The sequence below is a fragment of the Musca vetustissima genome, unplaced genomic scaffold, assembly GCF_032173495.1.
Source record: "Musca vetustissima isolate MV318-11 ecotype Yass unplaced genomic scaffold, APGP_CSIRO_Mvet_v1 utg212159, whole genome shotgun sequence".
In the NCBI taxonomy this organism is placed as follows: domain Eukaryota; kingdom Metazoa; phylum Arthropoda; class Insecta; order Diptera; family Muscidae; genus Musca; species Musca vetustissima.
In genome coordinates, this window is record NW_026885797.1 from 49,130 (window position 1) to 72,019 (window position 22,890).

Genomic DNA, 22,890 nt, shown 5'->3' on the forward strand with positions numbered 1-22,890 from the left:
TATATGGACCTTTATATGGGGTCTATGTTATTGAACTATGTGGTGGTAGTTTGTTCATACACTTAAAACATTTTTCAAATTATGGACACTCAGATTGTAAACCTAAGGTAGGAGATTCGTCGTACGAAAATTTAACAGGACATTTGTATGGGGACTTTTTTAAAATATTAAGTTTTATTGAAAAATTAGCCTTCAGTATCTATATTAGAACTTGAACCTATATTGACAATTTCCCACAGAAAAGTGTTTTGCCCTCCAATATTCCGGAATGCCAAATTACAGCCATCACAAGGAAAACATGTGGCAAAAACATTAAAAAAAAATTATAATGCAGCCTTCAAAAACTCTTTATAACAAATTACAGCCACATCGGTGGGAAAATGCTGCTATGGTCTATGGTCAAAGTACCGAAATTGGGTTGCTATCGTTATATGGGAGCTATACCAAAACGTAAACCAATATTGATAATTTTTGGTAGGGAAATTTGAGACCCCATGAGAATCTGCAACATCAGATTAGTGTCAGTTCTGTTGAAAATCTTGCCTAAACTGCTGAAAATACCAAATAAGGGGCTACCAGGCAACCAGGTCCAATATTTGGTATTGGTCCAATATTCCGCAAAATGTCGACCATTATTGACAATTTTAATAGGAAGATTTATATCTAGTGAGAACCCAAAATAAAAAAAATTGTAAACAAAATCTTCAAAGTATCGAATATTAGGAAGTACAGCTAAATAGGGACTACCCGGAAACATTGATAATTTTATGGGGAAATTTGTATACCCTCAGCTTTATGGTTAAGATAAGATGTAGATACCCTCACAATTTTAATACGGGAAAATGTGCCTATCGAAATATTGTTTTTTGACCCCACGATTCTTTGGACCAAATCCGTTTCACATAATTTTGGAGTCTATTAATAAATATCCGGCTGTCTGGACAGCTAGCCGAGCGCACCATAAGTTGCGAAATGTTTAAACGATTTCATCTAAAAATCCAAACCTTAGTCAACTTCGAAGATGAGGAATATCTGCCCACTGCTTCCGATACCTCCCACACAATACGGTCAAAATTGTGCAAAAAATTAATTTTATTAGGTTGGGGAAAAAGAAATCCATTATTTTTTCGGCTAATGACTGTACTGATAATACTGAAGTTGACCGACATGTTAGCAGTCGTAACATCGTCCAGCAGCTAAAAATCAACCATAAAATTGTTTTAAACCATTTACACAAAACTGGATTCAAAAAGAACCTCGATATTAACAGAAAAAATAGGAAGGATCGATCTGCGAAGCCTTGGCCAAACGGAATGAGATAGGCCCATTTCTTGAACGGATAATGACTGGAGATGAGAAATGGATCACATACGGCCAGGAAGGTTCTGCTATGCATTTGGTAGGACTGGAAGGGGATTATTTATTATGAGTTGTTTCCATATGGACCAACGCTAAATTCTGATTTCTACTGTCAACAACTGGACCGATTGAAGGTAGCTATTGACCAGAAACGGCCAGAATTGGCCACGAGCAGAGATGTAGTGTTCCACCAAGACAACGCTAGGCCACACACTCATCTACAGTGACTCGCTAAAAACTTCATCTTTTTCTTGCATTGCAAAATTTCTTTAATGATAAAAAATTGGTTGGTATCTAGGGAGGATTGTGGAAATTGACTACTAGAGTTTTTTTTGGCAAATAGAGCGCAGGACTTCTATGAGCGAGGCTTTATGAAGTTACCTTTAAAATGACAACAAATCATATAACACAACGGTGCATATTTGGCCCAAATCGGACATATAAAAATAATGGATTTCTTTTTCCCCAATATAATATAATATCATGCGAACGAACTATCCGATTTGAATTAAACTTTCCGCAATCTAATATCTTTACCAACTTCAAAGATCGGATCAACTTTAAGATAGGACCCATTTGTCCTCTCCTTATGGTACCTCCATCACAAATGGTAACAATTTTCAATATTTATGAATCTCATCTCTTTTTCGGTTTATCATTTTTATAAGAGATATATGATTAATTTTGATAAGAGATCCTTTCAAGAACTTATTAATTTTGAGTATTTTTTTATTTTGAGGACAATTTTCTTCTGAACCCCGCACTTCAAATTGTTGTTCGATTTATTTCATTGTAGATACAATTTAATATAAATTCCAATTGAACTCACCTTCGGTATATCATGTGTTGTCCCGTATATACTATCTCTTGGTGGCAATTTTGGCGGTTTTTCACTACGCTTAAGTGCCATTTGTTGTGTTTGTTGTTGCAACAGCAATTGTTCTCGAGTGGCCGGGCCATGACCATTGAGGCCGCCTGCCATAACACTGCCATTATTCAACAGAAGATTTCCATTGCCACTGACGCCGCCACCATTGCCGTTTGTCATAGATTGTGATTGCGATTGTTGTTGTTGCTGCTGCTGTTGTAGTTGTTCACGTTGGTGCATTTGCAGTTGGCCATTATGACCGGACATCATGCTACCCATGCCACTAGCACCGAAACCAGAGCTACCCGAACTGCCGCCACTGCCATTGCCAGCAACACTGTAAGGATCCTCATCGGGTATGGGTATTCTAGGACGATTTTTAATATCAACCAAGGGTCGTTGAACTGTAAGAGAAAAAAACAAAGAGAAAACAGCTTTACTTAAAAACCAAAACAGCAGCTGAAGTAGAAGAAAAAAAAAATAAATCAATTACAATTTTTTGTGATTGTCATGCGTATTCCGCCGATATGACTTTGACCAAGCATTACAAAAATTGCGTTACTCCTAAGCCACGTTACTCCATTTCAATGTTTTATTGCTGTTCAAAGACCAAAATGTCTTCAAAGGTTTCTAGTTCAAAAAAATACAACAACTACGGCCTGCTCTTATGGCCTTTTGACTACTTCGCATTTAGTTGTGTTGTTGTTGCATTCGCTTTCAATTATTCATTGAAATATGATTGCGGCCTAAGCTTTAAATGCAAATTTTTCACTTCTTTATGGCCCTTTGCGATTATTGACACAACAATTGGCGGCCGGAATTCAAAGACCAACAACAATTGCAAAATGTTACAATTCATGTTCAAACGCAAAATGACATTTGAAAATGAAAGCTGGGTTCGTTGCAGGTATTATTTGTGGCATCTAGCTCCAAGTCTTGATTGTTTTTTGCGTATAGACCACTCCGCCGCTCTGGCAAAGATTGAATCTTTGAAGATGAAGTATTGAAATTTTGTGATTTGGAGGATTGTCGTCTAATAAATTCCTCTTTTTTGAAACTTTTAAATATTTCAAATTTATTGGAAAATAATTGTAGATAATTTTGGATATAATAACTTATGTTTGGGGAAACACCCCTAGGTGTTTAAAGGAGTTATCAATCACTTTATTAACTAGTGTCTACTGGTTTGTATTATTAGAATTAAGAATTTGAAAATTGAGCCTCCTAAAATTATGCTTTGATTTTAACGAATAATTATACCCTACATAACTATGTTGTAAGAGTATTGTAGATTTGTGTGGACACAAGACTTCATAGTTCCGCGAAATATTGATCCTAGATCCAATTTTTAGTAAACCTTGACGATCGGTATACTAATCTCAACTAGTTGAGTCGATGTAGACATGTGTTCATCAGTTTGTTCGTTACGATTTGAGCAAGCCACAATTATGGACCTATCTACACGAAATTTTGCAGGTAGGTTCGACTTTCATTTGTTGTGTTTGGATGGTGGTAATTGCACTCTCGCGAGAGTAAATATCACTATTCTCTTACACACATTTAACTGAACCAATTGAAAAACCATTGGCACACACACAAAGACAAATGCGTGAGAACAATTTTTTTTATGCTCTGCCCGACCCTGTTCTAGAGGTTACAATTACCACCCGAATATGAATAAGTTATACACGGAGAAGGAGATTTGTCCAATGTGTAAGCATGACTGTTTTCAAGATGATCGGTCAATACATAATGGGTCAATTGGACCAAGACTTTTGTGTGAATAATTAGAAAACTTGCGTTCTATAGAGGATATATTTACTCCTGTAGGACATAGACAGATGAAGTTGACAGTATATCTAAGAGGAATGTTTGACCTTAAAATTGATACTCTTTATATTGTTGTATGCACTTCGGATGTGGAAGTTATACGAAAGTATTTACAGGGGACTGCCATTTCTGATGTTATTTAGTATTGCAACTACCACATTAGAGGGCGTAACATTGAAGTTCCGGTTATGGTCAAAGACGACGCCTACAGTTTTCGATGGTGGTCAAATAATATTTAGGGTATGAAATGGACCGAAAAAAATATTTTTGCCTTCTTAGGTCACAATTAAGGCATTGCGTGGCTGTTTGGAAAATTATCGGACTATATTAGCGGATTTAATAAACCAAGTTTTTTGTGTGTAAAATAACAAATTTTGAATTGGAAATTTGCGTAGGATATCATATGGCCGGCCCTTCCCACTATACTGCTCAGCTCACTGGTTTTAGTTGTGTGTTTATTTGACAATTTTTAATTTTTGAAATATTTTTTTACGTGTAATATTTGATTTCAAAAAATAAGATTCTTGTACAGATCAATTTATGTCTAGGACATCTATATCCAAACGGGGACATATTAAATGCAATACATATTGGGAATAAATGCCTATTTACACTGTACGCCAAAATGGAGCTAATAGTCTTATGGTGATGACACCCTATATACATATCATTTGGCATAATTATATCTACTTATGGTAAATATTTCAGGCGATTCCGACAGTTCTTCATAATCTTCAATTTATATGTGTACGGAAATATAAGGTTTCCTGATCAAGAATATACATTTTTTGTCCTTGAGGATCCAATCTAAAATCTTATGAGGGATATTTTTGTGTAGAACCAAGTTGGAAGTAGGGAAGATCTTCATCGATTGGATTGATCCTAGGTTATACGATAGCTATGTAAGTCCAGAACAGATTCTTGTACAGATCAATTTATGTCTAGGACATCTATATCCAATCGGAGACCTATTAAATGCAATACATATTGGGAATAAATGTCTATTTACACTGTACGACAAAATGGAGCTCATAGTCTTATGGTGATGACACCCTATATACATATCATTTGGCATAATAATATCTACTTATGGTAAATATTTCAGGCGAATCCGACAGTTCTTCATAATCTTCCATTTATATGTGTACGGAGATATGAGGTTTCCTGAGCAAGAATATACATTTTTTGTCGTTGAGTATCCAATCTAAAATCTTATGAGCGATATTTTTGTGTAGAACCAAGTTGGAAGTAGGGAAGATCTTCATCGATTGGATTTATCCTAGTTTATACGATAGCTATGTAGGTCCAGAACATCGTGCTACAATTTGGAACCGATTGGATTAATAGTTTTTGAGTTATCGTGCCCGGCAATCGTAAAAACGCTGTTTCGAGAAAAATTCTAAACTCTCTCGTCGTCGCTTGATACTGACACAATAAATCGTCTATAGCTTCAACAGTTGTTGAGATTATCAGTTGAAATTTTAATGAGAAGTTCAAGGTTCATATTAAATATAAATAATTTTTTTTTTTTTTTGAAAACCAATTCAATATAACACACCATAATACACTCCACCATAAATTTGTCATTTGCAATAATCGAAATAATCGTCGAAGACCTCAAAAAATATGTGTACAATCTTGATAAAGTATGATCTGAATACAAGTCTAAAGTCGATTTAGCCATCTCCGTATTTCTGCTAAAGATCGCAATGTTAAAGATTGAACTTAGCAATTTTGTACTGACATTGCTTTTAATCCCAGGAATTGCAAATGTGGTATATTGGACTACGTTTTAGTATAGATATACGTATGAGAGCCAGTCTAACTTTGGGTATTTTGAGGGTTATATGCGGAGGCTGAGGCCATATTTTACAAAGCCCCGTATAAAGTTTCCACTTAATTTTCGGTGTTTTGAGGATTTTGTCTCGCTTTCCAAAAGAAAAATTTGAAATTTTGAGGCTTTGGAGGCTGGCATACATCTATGCAGAAATTATCAAAATAAGTCCATGTTATGACATGCGGGCATCTCGTCCAATTTCCGGTATTTGGTATTTTTTAGTCGCATTTTTCAACCGATAGCGTTGTAATTTGGCATATCTGTCCCGAAGTTTCTGGAGTTGGGGAAAAAGAAATCCATTATATTTATATGAAATATAGCATCGTTTTGTTGTATGATTTGTTGCCATTTTAAAGGTAACTTTATAATGCCACTCTCATAGAAGTCCTGCTTCCTATTTGCACAAAACTCTAGAAGTCGATTTTTACAATCTAGATACCATAGATAGATACAATAGATACCAATTTTTATTTATCATTAAAGAAGTTTTGCAATGCAAGAAAAATATGATAATCCCTTGGTACTAAGTCATCACTGGATGGCGGATGCATTAAAACTTCCCAACCAAGCTCCCAAAGTTTATGGCGAGTCACTGTAGATGAGTGTGGCCTAGCATTGTCCTGGTGGAATACGACACCTCTCCTGTTGGCCAATTCTAGTAAATTGTTATCTTCAAAAGGTCCAGTTGTTGAATTTAGCATTTGGCCATATGGAAGCTACTCATAATAAATAATCCCCTTCCAGTGCCACCAAATGTATAGCAGAACCTTCCAGGCCATTAGTCCTTGTTTGGCCAACGTTTGAGGTGTTTCACCGCTTTTTGATCACGATCATTTTCGCACAGGGTTATCGTATGTGATCCATTTCTCATCTCCAGCCACCATCCGTTTAAGAAATTGGTCTACCTCATTCCGTTTGGACAAGGCTTCGCAGATGGAAATTCGATCTATCCGATTTTTTCTGTTAATTGGTGTGGCACCCAAACATCGATCTTCTTTTTGAATCCAGCTTTGTGTAAATGGTTTAAAACAGTTTTATGATCGATTTGTAGCTCCTAGGCGATGTTACGACTGCTAACATGCCAGTCTACTTCGATAATTTTTCGATTTTATCGACATTATCATAATGGATTTCTTTTTCCCCAACCTAATATTACGGACATAAATCTTAAGGCTTAAGCAGAATGTTCGTGTTGAGCGTTTTTTGTTATCGCATTAACGAACGCAAAAAGTTAAAATATATTTAACTCCGAAGCGCAGCGCACATCAACTTCGAGCATATGTGTTATCGTTTCCTTGTGGTTGTTGTTTTTTCGATAACATATAACGCGACGGATGGCTCAACGCGAGCATTCTGCTTAGCCCTTTAGGTGGATTAATTTTAAATAAACTTAACGCCTAAAAGTATGCTATGAAATTTAAAATTTCTCCAAATTCACATTTTTGGAAGGAAGGTTGGTGAATGTAAGTCATTATATTTACTTCTTATTTATTATGAATTTTTTTTTCAATAAAAAAATTTTCTTTATGATTTATTTTTTAAAAACAATTAATTTTTATTATCGAAAGCTATCCAATAATGTAATTCTCTCTTGTAATGTTTTCTACTTCAATTTGAATACTTTTACATTTAAGAATATTTTTTCTCCAAATCAAATCCTTAAAAATCTTTACAGTTTTTCTCATTTTTTTTTTAAATTTATTTATTACCCCCGCAAAGCTATGAACATCTATTGTTATTGGCATTCTATTCACCTTACAATAGAAATCTAATTTTATGGCCCAATGGCTGGTTGACCGACAAAGGCCTAGAAACAGCGATAAACAAATATATGAGTCAGGCCAACGTAACCTTAACTTTTATACTAAAACTAATCAATTTAACCAATTAATCACACCGGCAAACGATACAATAGAATTTTCATAGACTGCATTTTTACATTTTGTGTACATTCATTGTGTGTGTGTGTTTGTTTCTTTGTATTTGCCCAATTGATGGCATCTTCTCAAACAAAACAAATGGCAAAATGCAAACATTATAACATTGCATTCAGATTGAAACTGTTATGTCTGTCCGTATTATGGAACATATGTATATGCAACCATACAACACGCTCCATCTTTGTCCATCCATCCATCTTTGTAACTGCCCACCCGTTCAGCCCGGTCGTTTGGTCGGTCGGTCATTTGTCTGATCGCCAGCTAAAATTTCAACCTTGTACTTGTTTTCCCATTGTTGTTATTGAGAATGCAAAACCTACATTACATCTTTAAGTGTCGGTGATGCTAATGTTTATGTATGTTTTTCGACACACATACATATATATCTATGAATCTGACTTTTGTTTGGATTGTGTAAAACAAACGACTTTTTGAAGTACGAATTCTAATATTGGTAATACAAAAATAAAAGAATATATTTCGTTCCTAAATCTTTCGTTACAATTCACCTGACTTATCCTATCATCATCATCGTGTGTGTATGTATGTGGATTGGATTCGTTGCATTCTACTTACCTGGTGGCAATTTACTTTTCAGCATATCCATTGCAACGACATTGACAATCAGTACCCATATGGGGCATTCCAGTATGTCACTTTCGGACTTAACAAAAGCCACCGCTGACAGACATTGAGTCTCCAAACGTCGTCGATCGGGATAGGCTCGTCTCAGTTCACGATTAACATTTGATTGAAATTTTTTCATATCAAACAACTGCAAGGAAAAAAATAAAAGGAGAAGAATGAATAATATGCAAAAATGACAGGTGACAGAAGTACAATTTTATTGAAGGATTTTCTAAGGAAGACTGCCTTTTGTAAGGATCTGGTGTGAGAATCTTGGTTTGCCTACTTACTTTGACTATTTTTTCACTTTCCAATGCCTGATTGGGCAATTTCAAAATATCGGCTCCAATCGATGTCTCCTCATTTGGACTGCTAGCCGTACTTTTGATATAAACATTACTTTTGGCATAACGTCGTATTAAGATATTGCCAGCATCGTCCATTTTAATTTTGACACCCTGTAAGGAAAACAAAATGATAATAAAGTTAGTAAAAAAATATCTCAGATATATGAATACATATATCGACATAGTTTGCTATAGTCCATATTTGCTATCGATTATATCCTAGCATTTAAGTCCGAACATACATTTCTGTTGGCATGTAATGAAAAATTCTGAATTTTTAACAATAAAGTATTAGCCCCTTTGACCCATATGAAGTTATTGAATAATCTGAAAAAATACTGGGCTTCCTTGAAGGGAATCCCCTCCCATTTATATTTTGAAGAGAACAGATCATTAATGTCATCAGTACAGAGCCTTATAAATACAGGCCGTAAAATAATCTGTATCCTGTTGTCTTCCCTGATTACACTGTACAACAAATTTCAAGTTTTTAATTATTGGGAAAATCCAAAAAAATTATTATAGAGGGGATAAAAACAGAAGACACGTGTGTTGACATTTTGGAAGTTTACATCGGGAGGTAACCTCAAAAGACATGTCAATATTTCCCACTTCTAAGACATTTGAAAATATTCGGATTAAGATTTCTCGAAATCCTTGCATTTTAGTTATATGGCGTCTTCGACAATATTAAAGATATAAATGTGCGGAATATTTTTGTCTAGTACGTAAACCTTCAGTCTACTCCTTGAAAGCGTCTTTTCAGCCCCCATTACCAGAAATGATTGTAATCTCATTTAAAACGGGTCATAGCAGGTCAAAACATTCCAGAAAAATTATCGCCATAAAGTTTTACTATAAGTCTCAGAATAGACCAAAAACTGGAAAATCTTAAAGAGATGAAATTTCATTTTAGGGTTAAAATCTATCTTATTCCGAGTTCGTACCAAATGTTCCCGCTAGGTGTCGTTTTAAAAGGATGGCATGAAGGACAAAAATATTCTCCATAATCCAAGGAAATATAGGGACTTTGGTGCTCCATTAACATAAAATCGGACGAAACTATATATGAGATCGATATCAAAATCTGAACCGATTTCAACAAAACTTGGAATATATGTAATTCACTACTCTGTACAAAATTTTGTCCCAATCGGACCAATATTGGGAGTTTGGTGTACCATTTACATAAAATCGGACGAAACTATATATGGGAGCTATATCTAAATCTGAACCGATTTTCCCCAATTTCTATAGGGTTCGTCCTTGGGTGAAATAAGTGATATGTGCCAAATTTCATCCAAATCGGATCATAAATGCGACCTGTACTTGTTCGACTCATAAAGTGATTCTATGTATATTCTGAAAAGGAACCATGTGTCTATCTCGATTCCTTTTGCCTGTTACAAGCATATGCACCCTGTACCACAGAGTGGTGAAGGGTATAACAAGCGATTCATTTATATGGGACTATTTAAAAACGATATTCAATATTGCATAATTTCTAACTAGGCGTGTTTAATTAACCAATAATCCGATATAGCAAATTATAGTCACTTCGATGAAAAAATTAAAAAAGTATGATTTACCCCCAATACATCGGAATATCAAATTGCAACCACTACAATGGGGAAAGAAAGCTAAAACATTTAAAACACTGACAATGGATCGCTACTGTTCTAAGGGGGGCTCATTCAAAATGTGAACATATATTGATCAGTTTCTGTATATATTTATGCCTTCCGAAACTGGGTCCAATATTGATCATTTTTGGTGGGGAGATTTTCTACTTATTGAAAATAATAAATATAAAATTGCAGCCAAGTTGGTTAGGTTAGGTTAGGTTTGGATGTGCAGTCACATGTGTGACTGCAACACTCTGAGACCGATTAGGTCCGTTGTGATTAACCACAAGAAGAGATACAGCGAAGTGAAAAGACCAGAGAAAGAGCGGCATCCAGACTTTTTATCAATTCCGCTGCCTTCCAGATCGCGAAGATTTCAGCTTGGAAAACACTGCAGTTGCTATCCAGCTTGTAGGTTAACTCAAGGCCTAACCTTTCACAGCAGACGCCTGCCCCAAGTTGGTTAAATCACATGTCCAAAACCCCAAAGATAACGAAATTTTTGGATGAAGCGTATTATGGGGAATAACCTAAGAAATGAACCAATACTGATCATGTTCAGTAGAAAGATTTGGCAAACCAAGAGGGGACATTTTCTTAAAATATAGATCTTTGGGTTACAGGTTATGTGGGGGCTTCCCTAAAATATGGACCTATATTTATAATTTTTAGTAGGAAAATTTACTACCATACCACTACCCAAAATAACAAATCGACGCCTCCGAACCATAGTATGCTAAGTCTGAAAAGTGAGTTTTTCAGTAGAAGCTTTCAAAGTATGGAAATTTCTTTAATCGTACGTGCCATGATAAGTACATTTTTGCTTATAACTTTGGTTTGGATTGGTCGATGATTACCAAAATTTCAATGAATTTAAATTAAGGACCGTAGTATCTAAAAACGTAAAGAACTTTAAAACATGCTAAGTCGACTTAGCATACTATGGTTCGGAGGCGTCGAAATAGGTAGGTTGATCTTTTTTGGTCTATTCTGCAAACGGTATAAGAAAAAATTGTTTCTCACATCAAAATATATTTTTATACGATTAATATTCTTATGAACAATTTATATATTATTAATTACAACAGATTCGATGGTCATTTTTTGTGGCATAACTCATATTATACCCAGTCTGGGAATAAATAAAAAAGAACAGAAGAACATACATATGCACATAACTGTTTCCTTGAACTTTATGGCCTTAATATCGGCTTGAATATCATCAAGTAATTTATCAAATTATTTGAAAACAAATGTAAAGTAACCATACACCAAAAATGGTGAAAACCTCAATAAATATTAAAAAAAAACTAAAATTATGTTACGCCATTAACCAACAAAAAAATATTCTAAATTTTCCAATCGACCAGTCTCCACCACCATATAAAGGAAATTGAAATTGACGCCAGCGGTTAGAATTTATTGTTAATATGGATCATGATTGATATGATATGGCGTCACATTATGATTGAGATTGATTCGCATGCTTATGGTATTAGACAGCTTCAATGCTAGAAACCGCACTCTAAAAATGATTTATTTTTAATTAAAACTTAATTTTTTTTTGCGTCAACTAATGACCAGCGGAATCAGTAAGAACGTGTGACAAAACATGTTTGTTGTTGGGGAGGGTGTGGTGTGGGTGTTGTTAGTTTGTTCGGTAAGCTTATCTAGCATGTTGGCAGTTATTAATGAGGTTTAATTTGAGTTTTGGGTTTTTTTGTGGGAAGTGAAATCAAGAATTTAAGACTAGCTTGGGTTTCGTTCTTAATACCCTACACGTGGGTTAATTTTTGCAGCAGAATATACGAATTAACAATGGCTTATTATACACTGTGGTACCACACTATATTACTAATTGCATACCACTGCAAATTTTAAAATTAAATTTTAGACCTTGCAGAACAAAATCCTGGAGTTATTTGATTTAAACAATTGTTCTAAAAAATATTTCTATAAAAAGTTGATTTTGTTTATACAAATTGCAAAATACTGTCGATTGTCATGACTCCATCTCACTTCACATAATTATTATATGCCATATTTTATTTCAATAACTTACCTGGCCAATGTGTTTTTTAAATTCTTCTGTTTTCTGATCACGCATTGGATTATCGAAGCCACATAAACCGATTCTGAAAGTAACAAAAAACAACATAAAATAATTATTAACTTATTAACATCGAGTTTCTAAAGAGAAACTAGACAACAAATAATAACACTGTGCGACACGAAAATTTTTCAGGGGTTCTAATGTACCAATTCTGTTTAGTTGAAGTCCCTGGACCACGAAAATACCTTTGGTTTTTCTGGGTCACTTCGAAAATTAATTTTATAACGGTAAATATAGAGAAAAACGCGGTTTCATGGATTTTCCATTTGAAACTTAAATAACTTATTTACTTTATAACGGATTTATACTATTCTTTTTTTCTTTCGAAGAGTACAATTTTTCCTTTCAAACAAGATATATATTTGGTAAATCGGTTGAGGATTGGCTGAGTTACAGCGGTTGAAATGTGAAAAAATACGCATAAAGTGACAAAATTTATTTTTCTTCGGACTGTACGATGAAATTATGATATCAAGCCATATAAGTTTTATTATATTACGGGGAAGAAAATTAAATTAGCTTTCGAAAATGATAAAAATCAAAAAAATCGGTTAAAAAATGAATGACTTATACACATTTTTGTATTGATTCTATGCATATTCTCTAAAGGAAATATGGGTCTATCTCGTTTCCCTTTGCCTGTTGCAAACATAACGGTTTGTAACAGGAAACGATACAGACCCATATTTCCTTTAGAGAATATGCATAGAACCAATACAAAAATGTGTAAAAGTCATTCATTTTTTAACCGATTTTTTTGATTTTTATCATTTTCGAAAGCTAATTTAATTTTCTTCCCCGTAATATAATAAAACTTATATGGCTTGATATCATAATTTCATCGTACAGTCCGAAGAAAAATAAATTTTGTCATTTTATGCGTATTTTTTCACATTTCAACCGCTGTAACTCAGCCAATCCTCAACCGATTTACCAAATATATATCTTGTTTGAAAGGAAAAATTGTACTCTTCGAAAGAAAAAAAGAATAGTATAAATCCGTTATAAAGTAAATAAGTTATTCAATTTTCAAATGGAAAATCCATGAAACTACGTTTTTCTCCATATTTACCGTTATAAAATTAATTTTCGAAGTGACCCAGAAAAACCAAAGGTATTTTCGTGATCCAGGGACTCCAACTAAACTGAATTGGTACAATAGAACCCCTGAAAAAATTTTTTTTGTTATTTTGTAGAAACACGATGTGTCGTGTGAATCACATAAACTTTATGACTTTAGCTGTGAAATGATTTTTTTTCTTCATTCATTTGCCACAAATTGCTTCGTCTACCGCAAAACACATTTGTTGTTGTCGTTGTGGTAGTGAAATAAGAATGTCTGTCATTTGAGTTTTTAATTTGTTTGCCATTAAAATTTTGTTAATTTTTTTATTTTTAACATAAAACTTAAATATTGATTGCATAAGAAATAAACATTATTTTTTTCTTCATTTGCGGTAGATTTGTATTCAATGTCTTGGTTAATGGTATTATGATGTGACATAAAAAAAATTTGAAAATATTTGTAGAGATTTTTTTGTATATATAAAGATTCCAATGTGTAGCACATAATATGGAGATTTATTATAAGCAGAAAAAAGTCTTTATGACCACAATCAACATTCTTGGTCACTTAAAGACGAATGAAAGTGAAAACAATTTGAAAACCATTTCTAGGATAAATTATCGACAGAACTATAAAATAGTTAGCTGAGATCTGGGAACTATGGCTACATATGTTGGCATTTCCAAGAAGAGGTAAAATAAAGTCGAATAATTTTTTTCTCTATTTATACCCTTCACCACACTGTGGTACAGGGTATTATGTCTTTGTGCATATGTTTGTAACAGGTAAAAATAATCGAGATAGACCCATGGTTCCTTTTGAGAATATGCATAGAATCACTTTCTGAGTCGATTTATGCATGTCCGTCCATCCGTCTGTCCATGCTAAATTGTAAACAAAGTACAGCTCGCCTTTATGATTCGAATTGGATGAAATTTGGCACAGCTCATTTGTTTGGCCCAGGGACGAACCCTATTGAAATTGGGAAAGATCGGTTCAGATTTAGATATAGCTCCCATATATATTTTCGTTCGATGTGAGGTAAATGGTGTACCAAAGACCCTATATATCTTTCGATTTGTACGAAATTTGGCACAGCGTAATGAATAAGGTCTAGAACAATGTGTGCAAAATTTCGTATAAATCGGTTGAGATTTAGATATAGCTCCCATATATATCTTCGTCCGATTTAAGGTAAATTGTGTAAAAAAGTCCCTATATATCTTTCGATTTGTACGAAATTTGGCACAGCGTACTAAATTAAGTCTAGAATGATGTGTGATAAGTTTCGTAAAAATCGGTTCAGATTTAGATATAGTTCCCATATATAGCTTCGCCCGATTTTAGGTAAATAGTCCACTAAAGTCCCTGGAAATCTTTTGATTTGCTCGAATTTTGGTATAGCTTACTAAAATTAAGTCTAGAATGGTGTATGCAAAGTTTCGTGAAAATCGGATCAGATTTAGATATAGCTCTCATATATATTTTTAACCGATTTAAGGAATTGGGTGCACCAAAGACCCTATATATCTTTCGATTTGCACGAAATTTGGCATAGCGTACTGAATTAAGTCTAGAATGATGGTGCTAAGCTTCGTGAAAAGATCCATAGGTTGACACAACGTACCGAAGTAATATATATTAGTCTCTGGCAATTTTCCCTGAAATCGGTTCAGATATAGATATATAACAAAAACGCGTCGTCTGTTAGGATGCATGTGTCGAATATACCCAAAGTGGTGAAGGGTATCATATAGTCGGGCCAGTCCGACTATACTACTTTCCTTACTGGTTTTTTATTGGGATCTTATTTAGGTGTTCCCCAACCCCGCTGCAAATTTTTGTGACCCTAGACAACATGGGGCCATCAGGGCGACTCGTGGAATTCAGAAATTACGTTGGTTTTCCCTTATAACTACAAAAGCTTAACCCATTCGAAAGCTATAACGAATTTACTAGGATTATTTTAGATAGATTATCATTTAAGAATGGATTTAAATACTTATTATTTTAATGTATATATATTTTTGAGTTCCTACATCTAGATGAGATCCGTATAGACTAATTTAAAACAAAGAACCTCGCGATAGTCCAATTTTTTAATGAATTACTATCTAGCTATCTTTGGATGGGTACAAATGTACCACGGTTATTGTTCAACGTATAATTTTTTCGTTATTGATAAGTCTGATTTCAACAGACTAATGTGCATGGATAAATCGACATAGAGTTTTATTCTCAAAAATATAATATATACTTTATGGGGTTTCTTACAATAGAGTATATACAAATTGACTTCATCAAGATTATGTATCATGCTTTTTATTCGACCAAAAATAACATTTTTCTCATTACCAGTTCTAAAAATTGTTGGTCAAAAAAGCCCCTCTAAACAAACCGCAACTTTGAAAGTTAAAAAAAAAAAACTGAAAATTCACAAGATCATCATCATCATCGAAGCAGAAACCTGCTGAAAAACCACACCATGGCATCATTATTTAATACACCAGGCTCGTTTAGCTCACAATCCGCAAATGGTATAAAACTTTTTGTACAAAACACAACAACAACACTCTCAAAAATATAATCGCAACAACAACAAAAATTCATAAAAACACACAAAAACAAAAATTAACCAACAAAACAAAAAATGAAAAAAAACAATCGTTGCCTACTTAATGCACCTCAACAGTTAGCCAGAGTGCAGAGGATTATGCGAGTGCAACGGTTGCAAGGTCATCCACTGATGGTTGTTGCCGTTCAGAAAAAAAACGTCTTTTGTTGTTGCAATGTTGGTAATGATGATGATGATGGTGGCTAAATGTTACAGTAACTATTATCAAGCCAGCGAAACACCAAAAGGCGGTAACTGCAACAACAACAGCAACGGCACCATTTACCTTTAACGCTGTTGCATTTTTTGGTTTTTGTCTTTACTTCACTTGTTGCTGCCAACAGCATTGGCAGTGCTGGCTTATTAGCAAAATATCAACCAATTTTTTCGGTTTATTTTTGTAAACTATACAACGGTATATATTTACAACGCCTTTTATATACACCTTTACATTTTTTTCTGTATACATATATTTTTTTGTATCTACGGTATCTATGTATTATGCATTTTGTTTTATGTTGAAAGAATGAAAAACATAACTACCAAAATGAAACAACATTTTTGTGGTTTCTTTATAACCTCAAAAAATATTCCATTATAGCTTAAGCATTTTTTATAGAAGCATGAAATTTTTGTATTTTTATACCCTCTTAAATATTGGCAATATTTTAGATATTTTATTTGTGATTAGAAATGTTATGATTTTGTTATGATATTGGTTATGAAATATATCGATGTTAAGGAATACTTCAGTTAAAAAAAAGACTTAAGACAAAAGCGTTTTTTCCTTATATTAATAGGACAGGAGTATTAAAAATCAGGTATAAACAAAAACTAAATTTATTTAAAAATCAAGTTATAGAATTGTTGTAATATTTGTTTTACGATTTAATCCAAAGTTAACCAGTAAGTAATGTCTATAAAAATACAGGTTGAATGCCTGTCGATTTCATAAAAATGATGCACAAAAATCAATATGAAACTTTAAACAAATGAAAAATAGTTAAGTTTGGCCGGGCCGAACTTTGGATACCCTCCACTATAGATATACTGACAGGTACTAGACATGAACATATAGGGAATATATCAAAACGTGGACCTGTGCCGACATTTCCACAAACCGGTTATATAAACCACAATGTAAACTATAAAACAAATTTCAGAAATTTTTAATGGACAATTATTCTCTCAACTTTATGTATAATGAGGGCATATGCACTTTGACACGGTTAAAATGGTTCTAGATCCATTTTTTCTTTGGATCAAATTTGTTTCAGAAAATTTCGATTTCATCCAAACTTTGGCCATCTTCAAAACTTAGTTCAAGTTCGAAGATGGGGAACATCGGTCCACTCCTTCTGGTACCTCCCCCCCTGTGTGGGAGGTACCAGAAGGAGTAGGTCTAAATACGGGTTATAGTTCATATATAGTTCATTATTTTTATTTCGATATCCTTCGCAGGTGAAATGATTACAACAGAGTGTTAGAACCAAACCCAAAACGCGGAAAAAACAGATAATTATATTAATAAAAAATGGGGTTATATGGGGACTATGCCTAAACGGGGTTGACTATTAATAATTTTTGGTAGGGAGATTTGTTTCCATATACGGCTACAAAATACCAAATTTCAGTGATCTCGGTTGAAAAACGCGCTCAAGAACCTCCAAATGCCGAAATTTGGGGGTACCTTTATATGGAGGCTAACAGAAAAAATTGACTTATATTTATAATTTTTAGTGGAGATATTTGGTACCCAATAAGAACCCAATATACCAAATTTCAGCGAATTCGGTTGAAAAACGCGCTCAAAAACCCCAAAATACCGAAATTTGTGGGTACCCTTATATGGGGGCTACCAGAAAAAATGGACTTATATTTATACTTTTTAGTGGAGATATTTGGTACAAAATAAGAACCCAATATACCAAATTTCAGCGAATTCGGTTGAAAAAGAACCCCAAAATTACGAAAATTGGGGGTACCCTTATATGGGTGGCTACCAGAAAAAATTGACCTATATTCATAATTTTTTGTGGAGTGATTTGGAACCTATTTAGAACTCAAAGTATTAAATTACAGCCAATTTGGCGGAAAAATACTATCAAAACCCCCAAAATACTGAAAATTAATTGGGTACCGTTATATGGGGGCTACCAGAAAAAGTGGACCTATATCTATAATTTTTTGTGGAGGCATTTAGTACCCAATAAGAACACAACGTAGCAAATTTCAGCGAGTTTGGTTAAAAAACACGCTCAAGAACACCAAGATACCGTAAATTGGGGGGTACCCTTATAAGGGAGCTATGTCTAAGTGTGGACCGATAAAGCCCATCTTCGAATTTGACCTGCCTGCAGACAAAAGATTCTATGCAAAATTTTGGCGATCTATCTCAATTCGTTTAGATGCTAGAGTGATTAAAACAGACAGAAGGGCAGAAAGACAGACAGACGGACATGGCTACATCGTTATAGAATTTTACGCTGATCAAGAATATATATACTTTATAGGGTCGGAAATGATTATTTCGATGAGTTACAAACGGAAAAACAAAACTAATATATCCCCCATACTATAAATAAATAAAATTTTTAACACTTAGGCTGATTTTTGAATTTTGGTTTATTCTAAGCCTTATAGTAAAACATTAACGCGAACATTTTTGTGGAATATTTTGACCTGCTATAGCCCCGGTTTAAATTATTTTGAAGCATTTCTGGAAAAAGGGACCGAAAACCCCCTTCGATTGAGGGTTAACATATTAGCCAAAAAATATTTATATCCGTAATATTGCCAAAGACATCATATGCCTAAAATGCAAGGGTTTAGAGAAATCCACAATCGATTATTTTCAAATCTGTTGAAATTGGGGAATTTGCCACCCCTCCTTGTAGTCCGTCTATTATATTTTTTTTGGAAATTCTCAATAATTTTTTGTGCTGTACAGTGTAATCAAGGACTATAGTAACATAGAATTTTAAAACAAATATTCAAGGACTTATCAGCTTGGATTGAAAAAATATTTTTCATAAAACTACAGAATCTGGGATTTCAAAATTATTTTTTTTCGTATCGTATTTTCTGAATCAGAAATGGCCTCACTAGTCATTGATCCTTGATAATGCCACAAGTTTTTATTTTTGGTATGTTGTTTTGTTATCATCTTCTTTTGGTATTTTTTTTTTCATTACTAGTTCGCTTTACATTTTTTACCGTTTACACATATTTAATCGAATGGAAAAAATAACTGCAAAACAAAAGTAAAAGTGTTGTTTCATTGTGGATTGTAAAGAGGGTTGTTTTATGAGACAATAACTAGTTCTCCATATAAAGTTTCGGGATTTTTTTTGTTTTTTTTATATGTAGCTTGGCCTGAAACAGGCTTTTGTTTGTTTCAAGATTGTGACGATAAATACAAAAAGAGAAGGACATTTTTTTCGGCTTGACATGTTCGTCCAGTAAAACTAGATTTGCGATATTGCCAATGGAATAAAAATATTTGTGTTGACCAAGGTATTTCATTAAATAATAACGTTATCTACCTTGAAAGGAAGTAAAGTTGTGTGTGTGTGTTTTCGGAATTTATGTTTACCGGTAGTGTGGTTTCAATATTATCCCTGCAATTTTCAATGAATTTATGGCAGATGCTTAAGCACTTCCAACAAACAAAAAAACTTAAGACACAAACTTAATTTTAAATTAAATTCCCATGGCATATTTACCTTGCTCTATATAACGTAGCAAAATGTCATAAAAATCTCACCGAGCCATCATATTTTGCATAATATTACGTTATTTTTATAGAGTTTCTATTTGAAGTTTTTTTTTCAAAGAAATATAACAAATTGTAATCGAATTCTGCTATCAGACAAATTTACATTTTCTATCAAATTTATTCTCTGAGGGGGTTGAGTTGTTAACCTATATAGAATATTGTAGTCGTTTCTTTATGGCTTGTCATCTAACATTTAACGAATATCTAACGAATTATGAAAAAACGACAACAAAAAAGAACCTTGACAGGCACTCCCAGATTTATATGATGCAAATCTATTTGGCCACTTTTTTCTTCGCTTGAATTGTGTGTCTTAAGTCTTTCTTGTCGTCTTGACCATTTTTTTTTTATTATAGTTACCATAAATCTTGGTGTCATTTACTCTAAACGCCAACTAAAAAGTTGACAATGGCCATAACAATATGGGGTGGTGATTGTCGTGTTCTCAATTTCTTTTGTTGTTGTTGTTTATTACTTGGCGTGCTATTAAGCCATATGTTCTTGTTTTTGTTGTTATCTAATAACAATTGACAATAAGTTTTTGTTTTTTGAAATAAATTTCATTAAGATCGGAGTCTTAAAAATAGAACGCGTATTGGCCACTCACTCAACACTATGCTGGAATATTATCGTTTAGACCGTGATTAATAGTTTGAAATCAGTTATATTGACAACAAAGACACACACACAACACCCACGGGCTAATTTTTGGTTTTTATTGTGTCCAGTCAAGCTATTATTTTTTTCTCGTGCAACACACAATTTTAGAAAACGTTTATTGGCAAAAAACTCGGTATTTTAAATGGCGCCATCATGTAGGATATCTTTTGGCAGCATAAGTCTAGGTTTTGACAGCTTTTGGGTTTTATAAAATGTGCGGGTATTATTAATTTAAAAAATATATATAAATGTGTGTATGTATTGTAATATGGCTAAGATCAAAGGAAATTTTTGACATGCTTTATAGGTGGACTAATGAAAATCTATGGCATCTCTAAATAAAACGGCATGACGTATGGACGTTGGAGAATGAAGTATTAAAAAATCTATTTTTTTTAAGGAACTTAAAAACTGGTCTAATATTTAAGGCAATTTGGTGCATTAATTTACAGAAATATTCATACAATATTTGTGAGAAATAGAACTACCTGAAAAGATATCTATCAGCATGTATTTTTTGTATTTTTGAAGGAATAAATATCAAAACCTTGAGGGGATTACAATGTGTATAGACTAGTATTTTGTGAAAACACATTGTTTAACGACAATAATATTTTTCCAGGACTTTTGCAAGCCTGGATTATTTTACGAAATCCTTTTGACCTCTTCTAAAATACAGAATTTTTGAACATACGGTCAATAACCGGGTACATTTCTTTGTAACAGGCAAATGAAATCGACAAAGTACAGGTCGAAATTATGACCTCAATTGGAATTTGACACATTTCAAGGATGAACCCTATTGAATTTGAAAAAAATCGGCTAAGATATCCCATATATATTTTCGTCCGTATTAATGTAAATGGTTCACCAAAGTCCCTATATATTATTCGATTTGCACAAAATTTGGCATATCGTAATGAATTGACTCTAGAGTGAGAATGTAAATGGTGCACCAAAGTCCCTATTTAATTCGGCATATCGTACGGAATTAAGGCCAGAATGATATATGCTAAGTTTCGTAAAAATCGATTCAGATTTAGATATAGCTCCCATATATATTTTATTTCGATTTAATGTAAATGGTGCCCCAAAGCTCCCATATTCGATTTGCAGGCATTTTGTCATATCGTAATAAATTGACTCTAGAATGATGTGTGGTAAGTATCGTGAAAATAGATTCAGATTTAGATATACCTCCCATATATTTATACCCTTCACCGCACTGTGGTACAGGGTATTATGTCTTTGTGCATATGTTTGTAACAGGCAAAAGGAAACGTGATAGACACATGGTTCCTTTTTAGAATATGCATAGAATCACTTTTTAAGTCGATTTATGCATGTCCATCCGTCCGTCCGTCCGCCCGTGTGAACAAAGTACAGGTCGCATTTATGATCCAATTTGGATGAAACTTGGCATAGGTCACTTATTTGGCCCAGGGACGACCCCTATTGAAATTGGGAAAAATCGGTCCAGATTTAGATATAGCTCCCATATATATTTTCGTCCGATTTAATGTAAATGGTGTACCAATGTCCCTATATATCGTTCGATTTGCACGAAATTTGGCATAGCGTAATGAATTATGTCTAGAATGATGTGTGTTAAGTTTCCTGGAAATCGGTCCAGATTTAGATATAGCTCCAATATATATTTTCGTCCGATTTAAGGTAAATCGTGAACCAATGTCACTACATATCTTTCGATTTGCATGAAATTTGGCACAGCGTGATGAATTAGGTCTAGAATGATGTGTGTCAAGTTTCCTGGAAAACGGTCCAGATTTAGATATAGCTCTCATATATATTTTAGTCCGATTTGAGGAAATGATGCGCCAAAGTCCCAAATATCTTTCGATCTGCACGAAATTTGGCACAGCGTAATTAATTAGGTCTAGAATGATTTGTGTTAAGTTTCCTGACAATCGGTTCAGATTTAGATATAGCTCCCATATATATTTTCGTTCGATTTAAGGTAAATGGTGCACCAAAGTACATATATATGTTTCGATTTGCACGAAATTTGGCATAGCGTACTGAACAAGTCTAGAACGATGTGTGTAAAATTTCTTGAAAATCGGTTCAAATTTAGATATAGCTCCCATATATATTTTCGTCCGATTTTAGGTAATTGGTGCACCAAAATCTCTGAAAATCATTCGATTTGCACGACATTTGTCATAGCGTACTGAATTAAGGATAGAATGACGTATGCTAAGTTGC

General features: G+C 33.8%; 1 protein-coding gene across 1 annotated transcript in view; it reads right to left on the reverse strand.

Annotated features, from left to right (window-relative positions):
* Positions 1–12,568, reverse strand: part of LOC133333042 (ataxin-2 homolog) — a gene marked incomplete at its 5' end in the record, with an annotated part of 30,441 nt that extends 17,873 nt beyond the window's left edge. The window contains 4 exons of the mRNA XM_061541377.1: positions 2,189–2,631; positions 8,411–8,609; positions 8,752–8,919; positions 12,496–12,568. Coding sequence (XP_061397361.1) covers positions 2,189–2,631; positions 8,411–8,609; positions 8,752–8,919; positions 12,496–12,568 — 883 coding nt within the window. The remainder of the gene's footprint in view (positions 1–2,188; positions 2,632–8,410; positions 8,610–8,751; positions 8,920–12,495) is intronic.
* Between the last annotated feature and the right edge of the window lie 10,322 nt (positions 12,569–22,890).